The sequence below is a fragment of the Aquarana catesbeiana genome, linkage group LG03, assembly GCF_042186555.1.
Source record: "Aquarana catesbeiana isolate 2022-GZ linkage group LG03, ASM4218655v1, whole genome shotgun sequence".
In the NCBI taxonomy this organism is placed as follows: domain Eukaryota; kingdom Metazoa; phylum Chordata; class Amphibia; order Anura; family Ranidae; genus Aquarana; species Aquarana catesbeiana.
The window spans coordinates 287228279-287241997 of NC_133326.1; the positions used below are offsets into that span (position 1 = coordinate 287228279).

General features: G+C 40.7%; 1 protein-coding gene across 5 annotated transcripts in view; it reads left to right on the forward strand.

The window, feature by feature from the left end:
* The window catches only part of ATP2B1 (ATPase plasma membrane Ca2+ transporting 1), a 327368-nt gene that overhangs the window by 226147 nt on the left and 87502 nt on the right, over positions 1-13719 (forward strand). For all 5 annotated transcript variants that reach the window (XM_073620194.1, XM_073620193.1, XM_073620195.1 and 2 more), the window contains 3 exons: positions 7521-7758; positions 9205-9384; positions 9459-9546. In XM_073620194.1, the coding sequence (XP_073476295.1) occupies positions 7521-7758; positions 9205-9384; positions 9459-9546 (506 nt within the window). The remainder of the gene's footprint in view (positions 1-7520; positions 7759-9204; positions 9385-9458; positions 9547-13719) is intronic.

A 13719-nucleotide genomic window follows, 5' to 3' on the forward strand; every position in this document is an offset into this window, starting at 1 on the left:
AACACTGATACAAGTCTGGATTGATCCATGCTTTCATGTTTATGCCAAATTCTGACCCTACTATCTAAATGTTGCAGCTGAAAACCAGTTATCAGACCAGGCAACATTTTTCCAATCTTCTATTCAATTTTGGCGAGCCTGTGCGAATTGTATATAACAAAAGGCATTGGGATACTATTATTGTAGTTATAATTCACATCCCATGTCCAAACATCTTAAGATTTACTGCCTTGTAACTATGCATATATGGGAAAAAGAAGAGAAGGTGGGTCACCACATGATGGAAACAGAATGTCCCCTGTGGACAACCAAGCAGTTAATATGGCAGAAAACTGGACTTGATTGCCTATTGTAAAAATATATACTTTATTCAATAGATGGTATTATGATAAATATCAAAAATCAAAACACAAGGTGCTGACAATTTCCCTCCACTACAGTAAAACAATGTCATAATGAGATCGCCCGGATATCCCTCCGAATGCACGTATCTTATGCGGTACCTCACAAAAGTTGTCAATTCCAAGTGTGCAGCTTACATGTGCCACAAGACAACCTAAATACCCCCTAGATCATTTGGAAAAATATATAATGCCAGTAATTAGGAGCATACACAGTTCCAATACGCTTGTAGGGTCCCTATGAAAAAATCAGCAGTCAAGCAACAGAAAGTGTTGAAAATCCTGGCTGAATATTCCCTTATCCAAAGAGAAATTGAGCGGGGATTAGTAACATATAGATAGTATATTCAGGGATATTGTGCTGCTTGGAATAATCTTAGATCATTGTAGAAAGCAATGAGGATGTCAGTCTATTTATATAATCAAGGAATACACAGAGCTTGCTGTGCTTACCTAGCCCAAGGATTACCGCCGTTCTTTGAATGTCCTTGCATCTTCCACCTCAAATTAGAGGTTATCTGATCTCCCGCTGGACGTCAATGCGTTTCACTGTGTCATGCGTAGCTTCGTCAGGATGACTTTTCTCACCTCCCCTTCGCCTTAAATACCCAGCTTGGCCTAGGGGAGGGCTGTCCTAGATTTTGTCTTAAAGTGACATCGCTGTCTTAAAATAGAGACGTTGGCTGCATTGCTGTAATGAAGTTGATGTCAAAAGTGGATCATTTTAGATTCCCTTATTCATTGGAGATTAATTTCCTCCTTTTCTCGTGTATTTCATTTGCCACCAATAGAGCTTAAAATACAAATAAAAAGTAATAATGGAAATAAATAAAAATACAGATCTGATTAGATGGGAGATTAATGTTAGCCTTCATTTCTCATCATCCGTTATCTGGTTAGATATTTATTCTTCCAGAAATACTTGGCAATTGAGTTATGTATTCAACCACTGAGGTGCAAGAACACCAAGTTTGTATATCCACCACTTTGTTCTTTTTTGAGGAGAACTCTGTCTCCTCTTCTGGGTGGTAACTTGAGGGCATAGATTCCTTTTTATCTTCATGCAATTAATTTTACACCCATGTATTGCCTTGAAATGCTTTGATGGGGGTTTTTTTTTTTTGGTTCTTTTTCTTTCATTTAGTTTATGTGCTCACCGATCCTTACTCGTAGTGGTCTTTCGGTTTTTGCCAACATAGGATTTTTAACATGGACAGGTGACTGTTATGTACATTGACTCTTATGTACATTGTTAACCAATAGCGTTCAATTGATCTAACAAATTCTGATCAGCAAATTACCCAGGTTGCATGCCCTGTGTGCCACCATCTTTGGGGTACTTCCGACATATTGAGCTATAATCGGGGTTGTTGACCAGTAATGCCCAGTGTTTTTTGTAGTACTTCACAAACTTTATTCCATTGGGCACCAAACTTGGTGATAAGGCGGACCTTATCATTAAATCCATCCTTCTCTGTTGTCTTTTTGCTCTGAAGTAGCTCATCTCTTTTGTAGCCTGCTGCTTTGTTTTGCCCTTCGTAATTGCCTATGGGAATAGCCATGTTCCCTAAATCTGATGTACAACTCCTCCTCTTTTTTTTTTTTTTTTTTCTTCATTTTTGAAGTCTTTCTGTCTGGTACGATTATGTTTTAATACATAAAAATTGGCCCCTGGAATTCCGTTTTTTTAGCCATTTGGGGTGATGACTATCGGCACATAATAGTTATCCACTGCCGTCTCCTTTCGGAAGGTACATGTGGCCAGAATGTCCCCGTCTTTAGAGATCAACAAATCCAGAAAAAGTATCTGTGTCTTGTCAAGTGTATGCAAGTCGGATGTTTCAGTCAATTGTATTTACTGTCTCTTTAACCACTTCCGGACCAGCTCGATTTGTGGGGAAAATAGAGCTGGTCAATTCTGGACCAGCTCTAAAGAAAGCTCTATTTGTGGGGGAAAAAAGATGTCAATTTTGTTTGGGTACAACATCTCACGACCGTGCAATTCTCAGTTAAAGCGACACAGTGCCGTATCGCAAAAAATGGCCTGGTCATTGAGCAGCCAAATCTTCCGGGGCGGAAGTGGTTAAACGAATGTAATTCCTCAACATCACCCTCCCATAACACTAGCACATTGTTAATGTACCTTAGCCAAGCACGTACATGGCCACGCTACATCAAAGTAAATTCTTCATGTTCTTCCCACATTCCAAGGTGGAGGCAGGCATGTAGGCTGGTGCCCACGTGCCTCCATCGAAGTCCCCCTCACTTGTTGAAAGTAACCACTTGTAAATTGAAAGTAATTATTCTCCAGAGCAAAGGTTAGCAATTCAAGCGAAAATTCCTTTTGTGGACCCAGGGTAATGGTGCTCCAGAAAAAAAATGCACTGCTTGCAATCCACAATCATGTGGGCTCATCGTATATACAAAGACTCTACATCTATTCTTGCCAGTTGTCTCTCTCTATTTTCAACTGATTTTCTGTAAAATGTCACGAGTGTCCTGTACATATGACTTCAGTTGAACTACCATTTCCTTCAAAAGGATGTATAGGTACCTTCCTAATCTCTCTAAAGGGCCCTGTATTGCTGAGACTATAGGTCTTCCAGGTGGTTTATCCAAACATTTATGGATTTTGGGTATGACATTAAAGTCTGTTACTTTTTAAATAGTTAAATTCATGAATTGACAATAGACCTTCATCTCGTGCCATTGACCGTTTTTCATTAAGATATTTAACAGACATGGGAAATGGGTTATCCTTCAACTGTCTGTTTTATCACCCAACTGTTTCCTTACTTCCTCATAATCATTTTTGTTTAGTAGTACCACATCTACCCCCCCCCCCCCCCTTTCATTCCTTTTTAATTATTCGTGTTTAGCTTCTTTTAGGTCCATTAATGCTTCTCGTTCATCTGCTGTCAAATTATCGGGGGTACCTTTATTCCAATCTATACTTTTTAGATCCATCTGTACCATGTCAAGGAACAGGCTCAGCCATTTATTTTTTCGATATTGTGGCATCTTAAAGGATTTTATTTTTAAGTCTGCTCTCCTCCTCGACATGGTATCAGTAGTTTCCTCCCCTTCATTCTCTAATTAAATTAGGGTTTCCAGGGCCTGTGCATCATCTTTTATTTGAATATTCTGAGGTTCTTCTTTTTGATTATACATTATTTGTACACCATGAATTCATCTCGATTAGCCATAGGAGAGAAGGACATTCCCTTTTTGTAGAAGTTGTATATGTTTTGGCATTAATGGGAAATTTGACAGGTTACTTTCCTGTCTTCTGAAGTTACTCTCTCATCAGAAAAAATTTTTGAGCTTGTGTTCTCCTGTCTGTGCTTCCTCTGTCTGTCCATTTCCCCCTTTCCTTTGTGGCTCGGACTCCTCTCGAGTTTCCTTAGGGGCTTTCTGCCCCTTCTGACACTAAAAAAAAGACACCATCTTTTGACTTGATTCCTCCTCTGTTTCACTTTGTGATCTATCTCCACCAGAGCAAGATGTCGACCTGTGTCCTCTTCTCCTCGATCTGCTCCGCCCCTGTCTCGTGTAGAGGTTGACCGATATGGGTTTTTCTCTGGCTGATGCCAATATTTAGAAATGGGGGCGGACGATTATATGATGCTGGTTTTGTTTTTGTTTTGTTTTTTTTGTTTTTTGGGCAGTTGGCACTGGCAGGTTTCACACTGAGCCGATTGTGCAACTGTGTGAAACTGACACATGTAACTGAATGCAGAGAGAGACCAGCTGTCAAAATTCAGTGGTGATGTCGGGGGTGGGCGGGACCCAGCAGCCAATGATGGGGCTGCCTAAGAAAGGGGGCAGGGCCACATACACGTAGCTGCCTGCCCAGATACCATCAAATAGGCTTGTATTTCATAGCTGCTGGGTCCTGCCCACCCCCGACATCAATGCTGAATTTTGACAGGCTCTCTGCATTCAGTTACGTATGTCAGTTTCACACACTCAACGACTCTGTCAAGCGGCACTCTGCCAATGGAGTGTGGGGAAGGGAGGAGGAACGCTTGTGGGTCGACGGGGCACGGTGCAGTCAGAATTTGCATAATCGGCCAATGCTGATTTCTTAATGGCCCAATATCGGCCGTGGTCAAATTAAAGATCTCCTTGGTTTCCCAGTCGTTTAGGTCTCTCTTAAATTTGGATTGTTTTGTAAACTTTAAATTACATTGAACACGCTCTATTCTTCTTTTTTTTTTTTTTTTTTTTCTTCAGGATCTCATTATACTTCAAGTCCTCTGATTCTTTAAAGGGTTCCAAACCCTTTGTACGTACTTCTGATTAGCCAATCCTCCATCTGTGTTTTTTTCCTCTTCCACAATGCGTTCCATCAATGCCACTCCATGGTTAACACAGATTCTTCCATTTTGTGAGGAATCCCTCATTGTGGAGGTGTTCTGCGGGGACTACTTTGTCCCGTAGACCTCTTGGAATAATTTTTGTTCTTTATATGTTTTTCAAGAAAAGACACATCCCATTTCCTATTAAGATGTTTAAAAATGTCTTGTTGTTTAAATCTTTGAGTTCTTCCTTATCTGTCAAGGACTGGGATATGTCTCTATTGTAGGCTGCTTGAATCTCCCGGTCGTAGCAATTTGTATCCTGTGTTTCCTGTTAGCTGACAAGAGTGGCACCCAGTGTGGTCTTCTGCTGCTGTTGCCCATCTGCTTCAAGATTCGATGGGTTGTGCATGTAAAAGTGGTATTCTGCATATCTTGTTTGTAACGAGTGGTCGTTTGAGCTACTGTCTGCCCATTCTCCTCTGACATCAACAAGGGATCTTCGTCCACACAACTGCCGCTCACTGGATATTCTTTTTTGGACCATGCTCTGTAAACCCTAAATGTGGTTCTGCGTGAAAATCCCAGTAGATCAGTTTTTGAAATGCACAAACCAGCCCATCTAGCACCAACAACCATGCCATGTTCAAAGTCCTTTAAATCCCCTTTCTTCACCATTCTGATGCTCGGTTTGAACTTCAAGTCCTCTTCACCACCTCTAGATGCCTAAATGCATGCAGTTGCTGCCATTGGCAATTTAACAGATGTACCTAAAAAGTGGCTGGTGAGCGTATATACAACCTCTGGACCAGAAGAAATGAAACTTACACCTTACAAGAAAAGTTCCACTGAGATGCATGCTGTTGGGAAATCTGGGGGAGGGTGTTGGGTCCGCATTTAATCTTTTCACATGAGTTTGTAAGAGTGTAATATGTGACAGGTGAAGCATATTTTACTGCATGTTTCTAACCTCCTGACAAGTTACCTAATTGTAAGTAGGAGTATCGCATCACTAATCAGATTAATATTATAGGTATATACACTGGAGATCAAAATTATAGAACATACAATTTCCTAATTTTCAAGGTTTGAATTGTTCTAAACAGGAGTATAAGAGCAGTTTTGTTAAGCATATTTCATGAGTTATATATTTTAAAGCACAGAATAAAAAACTTCAATGAGATTTGAAAAAACATTGATCAAAATTAGAGAACACTTTCAGATACCTCCCAGTTATTGGTGTTAATCTGGCACCTTGTACTATTTTTTTTTTTTTTTTTTTTTTATTTGATAAACCCTATTTAACCGGCAGCCTAACTTTTCAGTTTTCACTGACTTTGCAAGATGATGAGCTGTTCTAAAGTGACTGAATCCCCCTGGCAGATGAAGGGATGTCCCTTTCAGCCATAGCAAGGGAAGTTTGTCATTACAAATCTGTGATTTCTAGAATATTGCATCTTTACAACATCACAAACTCATTCAAGTCCCCCAAGAAGGCTGGTTGTCCACGAAAGACAAATACAAGAGGACAGGATAACGTGGAAAATTCAATGGGCAAAAGTTTAAACTCTGCAGCTACGATTGAACAGAGTAAGGATCTGTCTCATCATACAATGTCTCGCTGTTTAAGAGAATTTGGACTGAAAGCCCACTCTGCAGTGACCAAACCTCTCATTAGCAGAATCAAAAGGCTAGACAAACCTTTGCTGAGGAGCATGTGTAGACAGAGGAGAACTGGTCCAAAGTTCACTTTAGTGATGAAAGCAAGTTAATTTATTTGGGTCCAATGGGAAACATTATCTTTGTCAAACTGGGGAAAGACTGAACCCAAAATGGGTAAAGCAGTTTCTTGAAGCTGAAAGCATTCAAATGAAATGGCTAGCTCAGAGTCCTGATCTAAACTTGATAGAAAATCTCTGGAAAATCCTTGGCAACAAAGTTATGGCCAAGAAACCAACTGTCACCGAACTGTGGAAGTGACTGGAACAAAATCACACCAGAGCCTTGTGAGACTAGAGATATCCTGTGGCCGCAGATGTGCTGAAGTCATACAAAACAAGGGCCTGTACACCACTTCCTTCTAATTGTTGTGACCGTAAGAATATTTGTATTTCAGGGGTTGCTTTCTTTATACTAAGACTCCATGCACACTATCTTAAAAAAAAAAAAAAAAAAACTTTTGAGCTTTTTTTATTTTTTTTTTTCTTCTAGAAGCAAATGGTGTTATCCTATGTGTCCATGCACACTATTTTAGTGTAGAAGCGTTTTTGACGCTGCAGTTTCTAGCAGCAGACTTTTTTTTTTTTTTTTTTTTTTGGGAGCAATCTGCCAGCAGAAAAAAAAGGTGAAAGCTCCTAACTGCAGCTAAAAGATGGCACAAAAACGCTGTTATGAAGGTTTTTCATGCAGCATTTTTCTGGCTTTTTATTTATTTTATAGCATAGGGTTTCTTTAGGCTTGGTTCACACTGATGCGGTCCGAATTGATGTCATTTTAGTGTGATTTGTGTTTTGACAGATGCAAATTTAATGTGATTTTTGAGGGGACTGGGCATAGCTGGAGATTAAATTTGCACCGCACCTGCACTAAACTCCCACAGGACCCTTTTTGTTTTTGTTTTTTAAACTGGATCACAATTGTACCTCATCGATGTGAACGACCTTCATAGAAAACCATGTATTTTTAGATGACCTGTGAATCTATTCCTTTCAGATTGCATCAGGTTCGGATCAGTGTGAACCGGGCCTTAGACTGATTTGCTTTTATTCTTATATATTTATGGTGGTGTTTCTGCTTATTTTGCATTTTCTTTTTGCAGGTGCTTCAAAATTCTTTGTGCTGATGGTGAAGCCAAAATTTTCAGACCAAGGGATAGGGATGATATGGCTAAAAGAGTGATTGAACCAATGGCATCTGAGGGCCTGAGAACCATATGTATGGCTTATAGAGACTTTCCTGCTGAGGAACATGAGCCTGACTGGGAAAATGAAAATGATATCCTTACTGGGCTCACCTGTATTGCTGTTGTAGGCATTGAAGACCCAGTAAGACCAGAGGTTAGTTTAAACAAAAAAATAAAGCAATGTATTTGAAAATGATTCTAAGTAGATGTGCTTGGCAATGAAATAAAGGTGTTGAAAATAAACAATTCATTTACATTTTAGAATATAGATTTGAGCACTATCTTAAATCTTCAGGTCTGTAGTCACTGTAGAATAAAAAAGCCCTGGGCGTTGCAGCTCAACTCCAGCCAAAACTAGATTTAGGATTCGTTTTTATTGCACTGTATACCATTTGGGGAGCGTACCCAGCAACTTGTCAGGATATAAATTCATGGGAAATCTCCTCTCCAGTGAGAACAAAAAACCCTTTTTTAGCATAAGCTGAAAGGCTTAGAACCGTTGACTTAAAGTCAGACTCAAAAAAAAAAAAAAAATCTGACAATTTAACTTTTTGCATTCTAGAGCAGAAATATTTTGGCTGCAGTAAAACTTGGTCTGAAAGTACTGTATTTATTGGCGTGTAACACTCACTTTTTCACCATGAAAATTGGGTGCAAATAGCGTGTGTGTGTTATACACCAATACTTCAATTTTAACTGCCTCAGAGGGGACAGGGAAGGGGGCGGGACGAGCGCCATCAGATTACATACAGTGAGAAACTCCTGTTTACTTGGTGCCCTCTGTAATAGGAAGTCCAGTCTCCTGGGCCGCCATTGGACCACTGTTCTGTCTATCATAGGAGATTCTCACTGTATGTAATCTGTCTGCGCTCATCCTGCCCCCCTCCCTGTCCCCTCTAGGCTGCAGATGGGCATCGATCAGGCTGCACTGATGGTAATGGTGAGGCTGCAGATGGGCACTGACCCTTATTTTGCTTCAAAGTTCCTTATTTAAAATTTGTTTTTTTTCCTGAAACTTCCCTCTTAAAATGAATGTGCGTGTTATACGCCTGTGCGTGTTATACACCGATAAATACGGTACTTATAAATTAAAAGTAATTTATAAATATAAATGATATAGTAGTCCAAACTGAACAAAATATTACATTTTCTAATTTTAAATGATTCATCTGTTAGGCTAAGTTTTTTTTTTTTTTTTTTTTGTAGCAGTGTTTTAGCTTGTTCTAGAATTGTCTAAAAGTCAGGCAGTGTCTGTCATGGTCACGGCTTTGCCAATGGGTTAAGATATCCTAATGTTGAGTTTCCAGAGGAATTTAAAAAGTAGTGTGGGCCACAGGATCTTGTCAAAACTAAATCAACATGCTCAACAGAACTAAATGAACTTTGCTTGTAAATTTGCCTCTTGTCCAATTTGAAGTTTGCAGTTCAATGTTGAATGCAGGTGCTTGACTAGAATTTACAGAAATATTTTAATGGTATTCCACCCAAAGGTATGAAGAGCTATGCTTGGGCTTATGTGATGATACTTTAGGTGCTTGACAGTTTATGCTTGTTTATATTATGTACTTGAGTATGGGTTGTTTTATCCTCTGTATCCAAGGTGCCAGAAGCAATAAGAAAATGTCAACGAGCTGGTATTACAGTCCGAATGGTGACAGGGGACAACATTAACACCGCTCGTGCTATTGCCACAAAATGTGGAATTCTTCACCCTGGGGAGGACTTCCTTTGTGTAGAAGGCAAAGAATTCAATAGACGAATACGAAATGAAAAAGGAGAAGTAAATAGCCTTTCTTTCCTCGTTTTCTTCTTGTTGTTTTGTACAAATCTCCTAATGCTGTTTTCATTTGACAGATTGAACAAGAACGAATAGATAAAATTTGGCCCAAGCTTCGTGTTCTTGCTAGATCATCTCCAACTGATAAGCATACATTGGTAAAAGGTAAGAATGTATTATTGCTGCTTTTTCTCATGTTGTTACAAGGTAGCCAGTTCTTATCTGATCTTTTGTTTGACTTTTCCAAAAACGTCAACAGTTTATTTTTCTTTGAAAATGAAACTACTGAAGTTTATCCTACATCCAGATCGCTCCTCTTTACAGTAAAAATCCTACTTTTTGTTCATGTATGGATAGTATAGCTTTCACTGTCCTTACTCGAAAAAAATAAATTTGAGGGAGAGCTACGGCTCACTGTTACTGATGTTCATTCACCCTATCCTCTCCCCTTGTCAACTCACAGAATGCCTTTCATTCTGAGAATGAACAGATGGGCAACACTGGCTTGGAAGTACAGGGAAAACTGTACTATCTAGTGTGAACAAAAGAGCAGCAATCCAGAGGTGGGATAAACCTCAGAAGAGGTAGTTTTTTAGTTTTTTTTTTTTTTCTGTTTTTGTTTTTTTTTTTTAACTTAGAAATTACTGAAGGCTCTCTGCCTAGAGTTTGGCTTTAAGCACAGTGAAAATTAACTGTTTTGCGATGATGTGTAACTGCCTTCTGTTTAAGGTGAGAATTGCAGACAACCTGAAAATAAAGGGTAATCAAAATGCTCTTAGGCCCCTTTCACACATGCGAACCGTTCAGGTCCGCCTGTCAGTTTTTTCAGGACGCTCCATGCATCTCTATGGAGCGACGGATGTCAGCGGTGACATGTCTGCTGACATTCGCTTTGCTAAATCCAGATGGATTGGTGGTTCTACTTTTCCATCCGACTGGCGGATCGGATGAAAACAGGCAGGCGGTCCATTTTTCATCCGATCTCCCCATAGAGGAGAGCAGAGATCTGACAGGTCCGTCTCTGCACTGTGAGTGGAGATGGACCTGTCATCTGCCGGCTCAGCGGGGATCAACAGATCGATCCCTGCTGAGCAAGCTGAATCCGTAAATCGATCCACATGTGTGAAAGGGGCCTAACAATAGTTGCCTGTGTTTGATTTTGTGTTTGGGTTCACACTTTGTGGCTATTTAGGCTGGAATCTGCCGATTACTGTTGTACTTGGGAAAGCAGCTGGGATCTTAAGGTTCTGGGATTTTACGCTAGATTACTAGTGGTTAGCACTTTTCCGTTCCTTGGTTTAAATCCCTGCCAGAACATGATCTGCATGGAGTTGGCATGTTCTCCCTGGCTTACGTGGATTTTTTTTTTTTGATTACTCTGGTTTAGGGATTGACCGATTTTATCGGTGCAGCCAATATTCACTTTTTTTGCAGTATCGGTCACAAACATACCCGATATTATTGCTTTAAGGGTCTTTACTGGGGTGATGCCAGTACTGTTCTTTAGAGTAGATGGTCAGTTTTATTGTAGTAACAACCGATGCAGCTCAGCAGCCGCTCGGCTGTTATTACAAGCAGCGAGAGGGGGTGTGTCCTCGTCCCCCCCCCCCCCCTCCCCCCCCCCCCACCGCGGCTCGCCCGAGCCACCAGCCCGCATGTCTGCCGGCTGGCCGAAGAGCCGAACAACGCTCATGCTTTGTTCAGGTCTCGGATCTAATAACCTGGAAGCGATGTCATGACATCACTTCCCGGATTACTGGCATCTTAAAGGTGCCAATTAAAAAAAAAATAGAAAGTCTTAAAAAATGCAGCTCTTGACGTTTTGAATATTTTCAAGTGCAGAGGAGGGGTTTGGGGTTTTATAGAGTACCTGTCACTGCCTATTACTGTCAGTAGGGATGTTTCCATTCCTTGTGACAGCAATAACAGTGATTAAAAAAAATAATGGAAAAGGACAGTGTAAAAAAATTAAAATTTAAATGTACACAATATCGGCCTGAGAGGTGTCCGACATATCGGTATCGGCACCGAAACAACTATATCGGTTGATCCCCACTCTGGTTTACTCCCACATTAAAAGACATGCTGATTGGTTAATTGGCCTTAAGCCCCGTACCCAGGAGCAGAATGTCGGGAGACCTTTGCTGGTTCAAAAAAAAAAACACGGACGACATTCTGCCTGTGTGTAGGTTGGTCTGTCCGACAGAATCCGGACGTGCATTCTGGAAAACCAGCAGCCAACCGACTCCCGATCAGCACTCTCAGCCAATGGCCACATATAAGCAACCTTATACAAATCATATCGCATCAATATCATCATAAACGGAGTATCTGCCACCTTCTAAAAATCTTCATATGTCCATCACACTTTGAGTGATCTACTCTTTTTATTAAGACACTCCCCAAATCAGGAGGACCTCAAATTGTAAAGGTCATATTGCAAGTTATTCTTTAAATCCTAATTCAGACCATAGAAATGGTTTATAATCTTCAATTTCCCAAATGCTTAGTGGCAGAAACGCATGGAATGCAAAGAACCAATCTTATTGTGTGTTCTTGCAAACTGTTAACTATTAAAACCTCAAATTGTGCCCACGTTTAAAGAATTGATGTATCACTATGTATATACAGCGTCTAATATTTTATAAGGGCCATACATGGAACAATTTTATATATGATTTTGTATTGTCAATTGGTTTGCTGTCTGCAAGAGAAATACTGTCAGAAGGTCGCTCAATGCACTAATATACTGAACAATCATATTTTCTACGTTCCTATTTATGCGTTTCACCTATCAGAGTGATTTCAATAAAATCAATTAGTTTGATCTATATTTGTCAATGAATACAGTGTTTTCAATAATTCATACATTTATTCACATTATCATGTAGCGCTACCCCAGGAGGAGCCGCTTAAGTTTGTTCAGTCTGTTACTTTGCCTCTCAACTTCAGTAACAGTCTCAGCCCCCTCTGGCACACCTGGCAATAGTGTAAGTGCAATAACCAATGAGAAACGCACCTTATGATGAAACACAGAAATTGTCTTTACTGCAATATTTCTGTGGAAAAGTAACAAACCGTAACAATATATTTGTTCAAGGGATGCAATGGGAGAGCAATAACTGAGGATATGAGCAATATAGCTTAATACTATATTCAGACTGCTTTCAGGGGATTCAAAACCTAAGAATAACCCCAAAAACAGAGGCACACTTGCATGACAAAACACACTATGGCAATCCGTACCAGATTGGTTACCTTTACTCAGGTTGGCTCTGAGTCCAGGCAAGAGGAGAGCAGTGGAATGTCCCTCTTTGTTTCAGGCCTCTTTTCTGTCCCCTGATACCAAAGGCACAACTTTAAAACACTTTATTCAAATCAATATGTAATGGCTTAACTTCCTAGATGAATTGTCCCACACACTCACTACACATATACAGAGCCCTGAATGTGTGTGTGGGTCTGTATGGCACTAGTAGTTTCAGTCCTTTTGAAGAACAGATAAAACTGTGTCTTCAGCTAGCCACTTACGGTGGTGCACTTAAACTCTTGAATAGCAGAGACAAACACAACTTGCCTGGATTATCAAGTGAAGAAGGCAGCATCTTTCTCAGCAAGGTGAAAGGACTATAATGTCTGTGTACAGTGTCCTTGGAAATGGATGCCCTTATCCTTTAGCCTTGTGGTACTACAAGTGTCAGCAAGATGACTAACAGCAACGATGCCTGTATACAGTGTCCATTTACCGTCTTCTGTGGTGCAGTGCTCGTTTCCTGCAAATGGGCAAAAGCCTTCTCACCCAACCTTGCAATCAAGGCCGAAACGAACGTCCTGAAACAGCAGGCTCTCCTGGCGACCTGAACGCTTCACCGTCGGTGCAGGTGTGCCTGGATGTGCACCTGGGATCCCCCTCTTTCAGGCTGCATGTCCCGGCACAGGCCTAAATCGTGCGGTGAGATCACGAGAGACCGCATCTCTCCCTCAGATCTGATCTCTTCCTCCTGCCTCGTGTTGTCTGAATCCCCTCGGATAAGCAAGATAGAGTCCTTGGTTCCTTTTTCTCCTAGAGCATGCTGGTCTCTGTCGGTCATGCCGCCATACAAGGCTATGGGGGCATTTTTAGATGAAGACTACACATCCCAGGATCCTTTGCAACTTCCTGCTGCTGTTAAAGTCCTTCTCATTGGCTCCTTTAACCACTTCTGGACTGCCACACGACTATATACGTCCTCACTTTAAGGACCGATATCTTTATGGCAGCAGCTAGCTGCCATAACCCTGGTATCGATGTGTTCGGCCGGTGGTCCGGTACAAGATAAAAGTGGTCTCTGTGGCGGA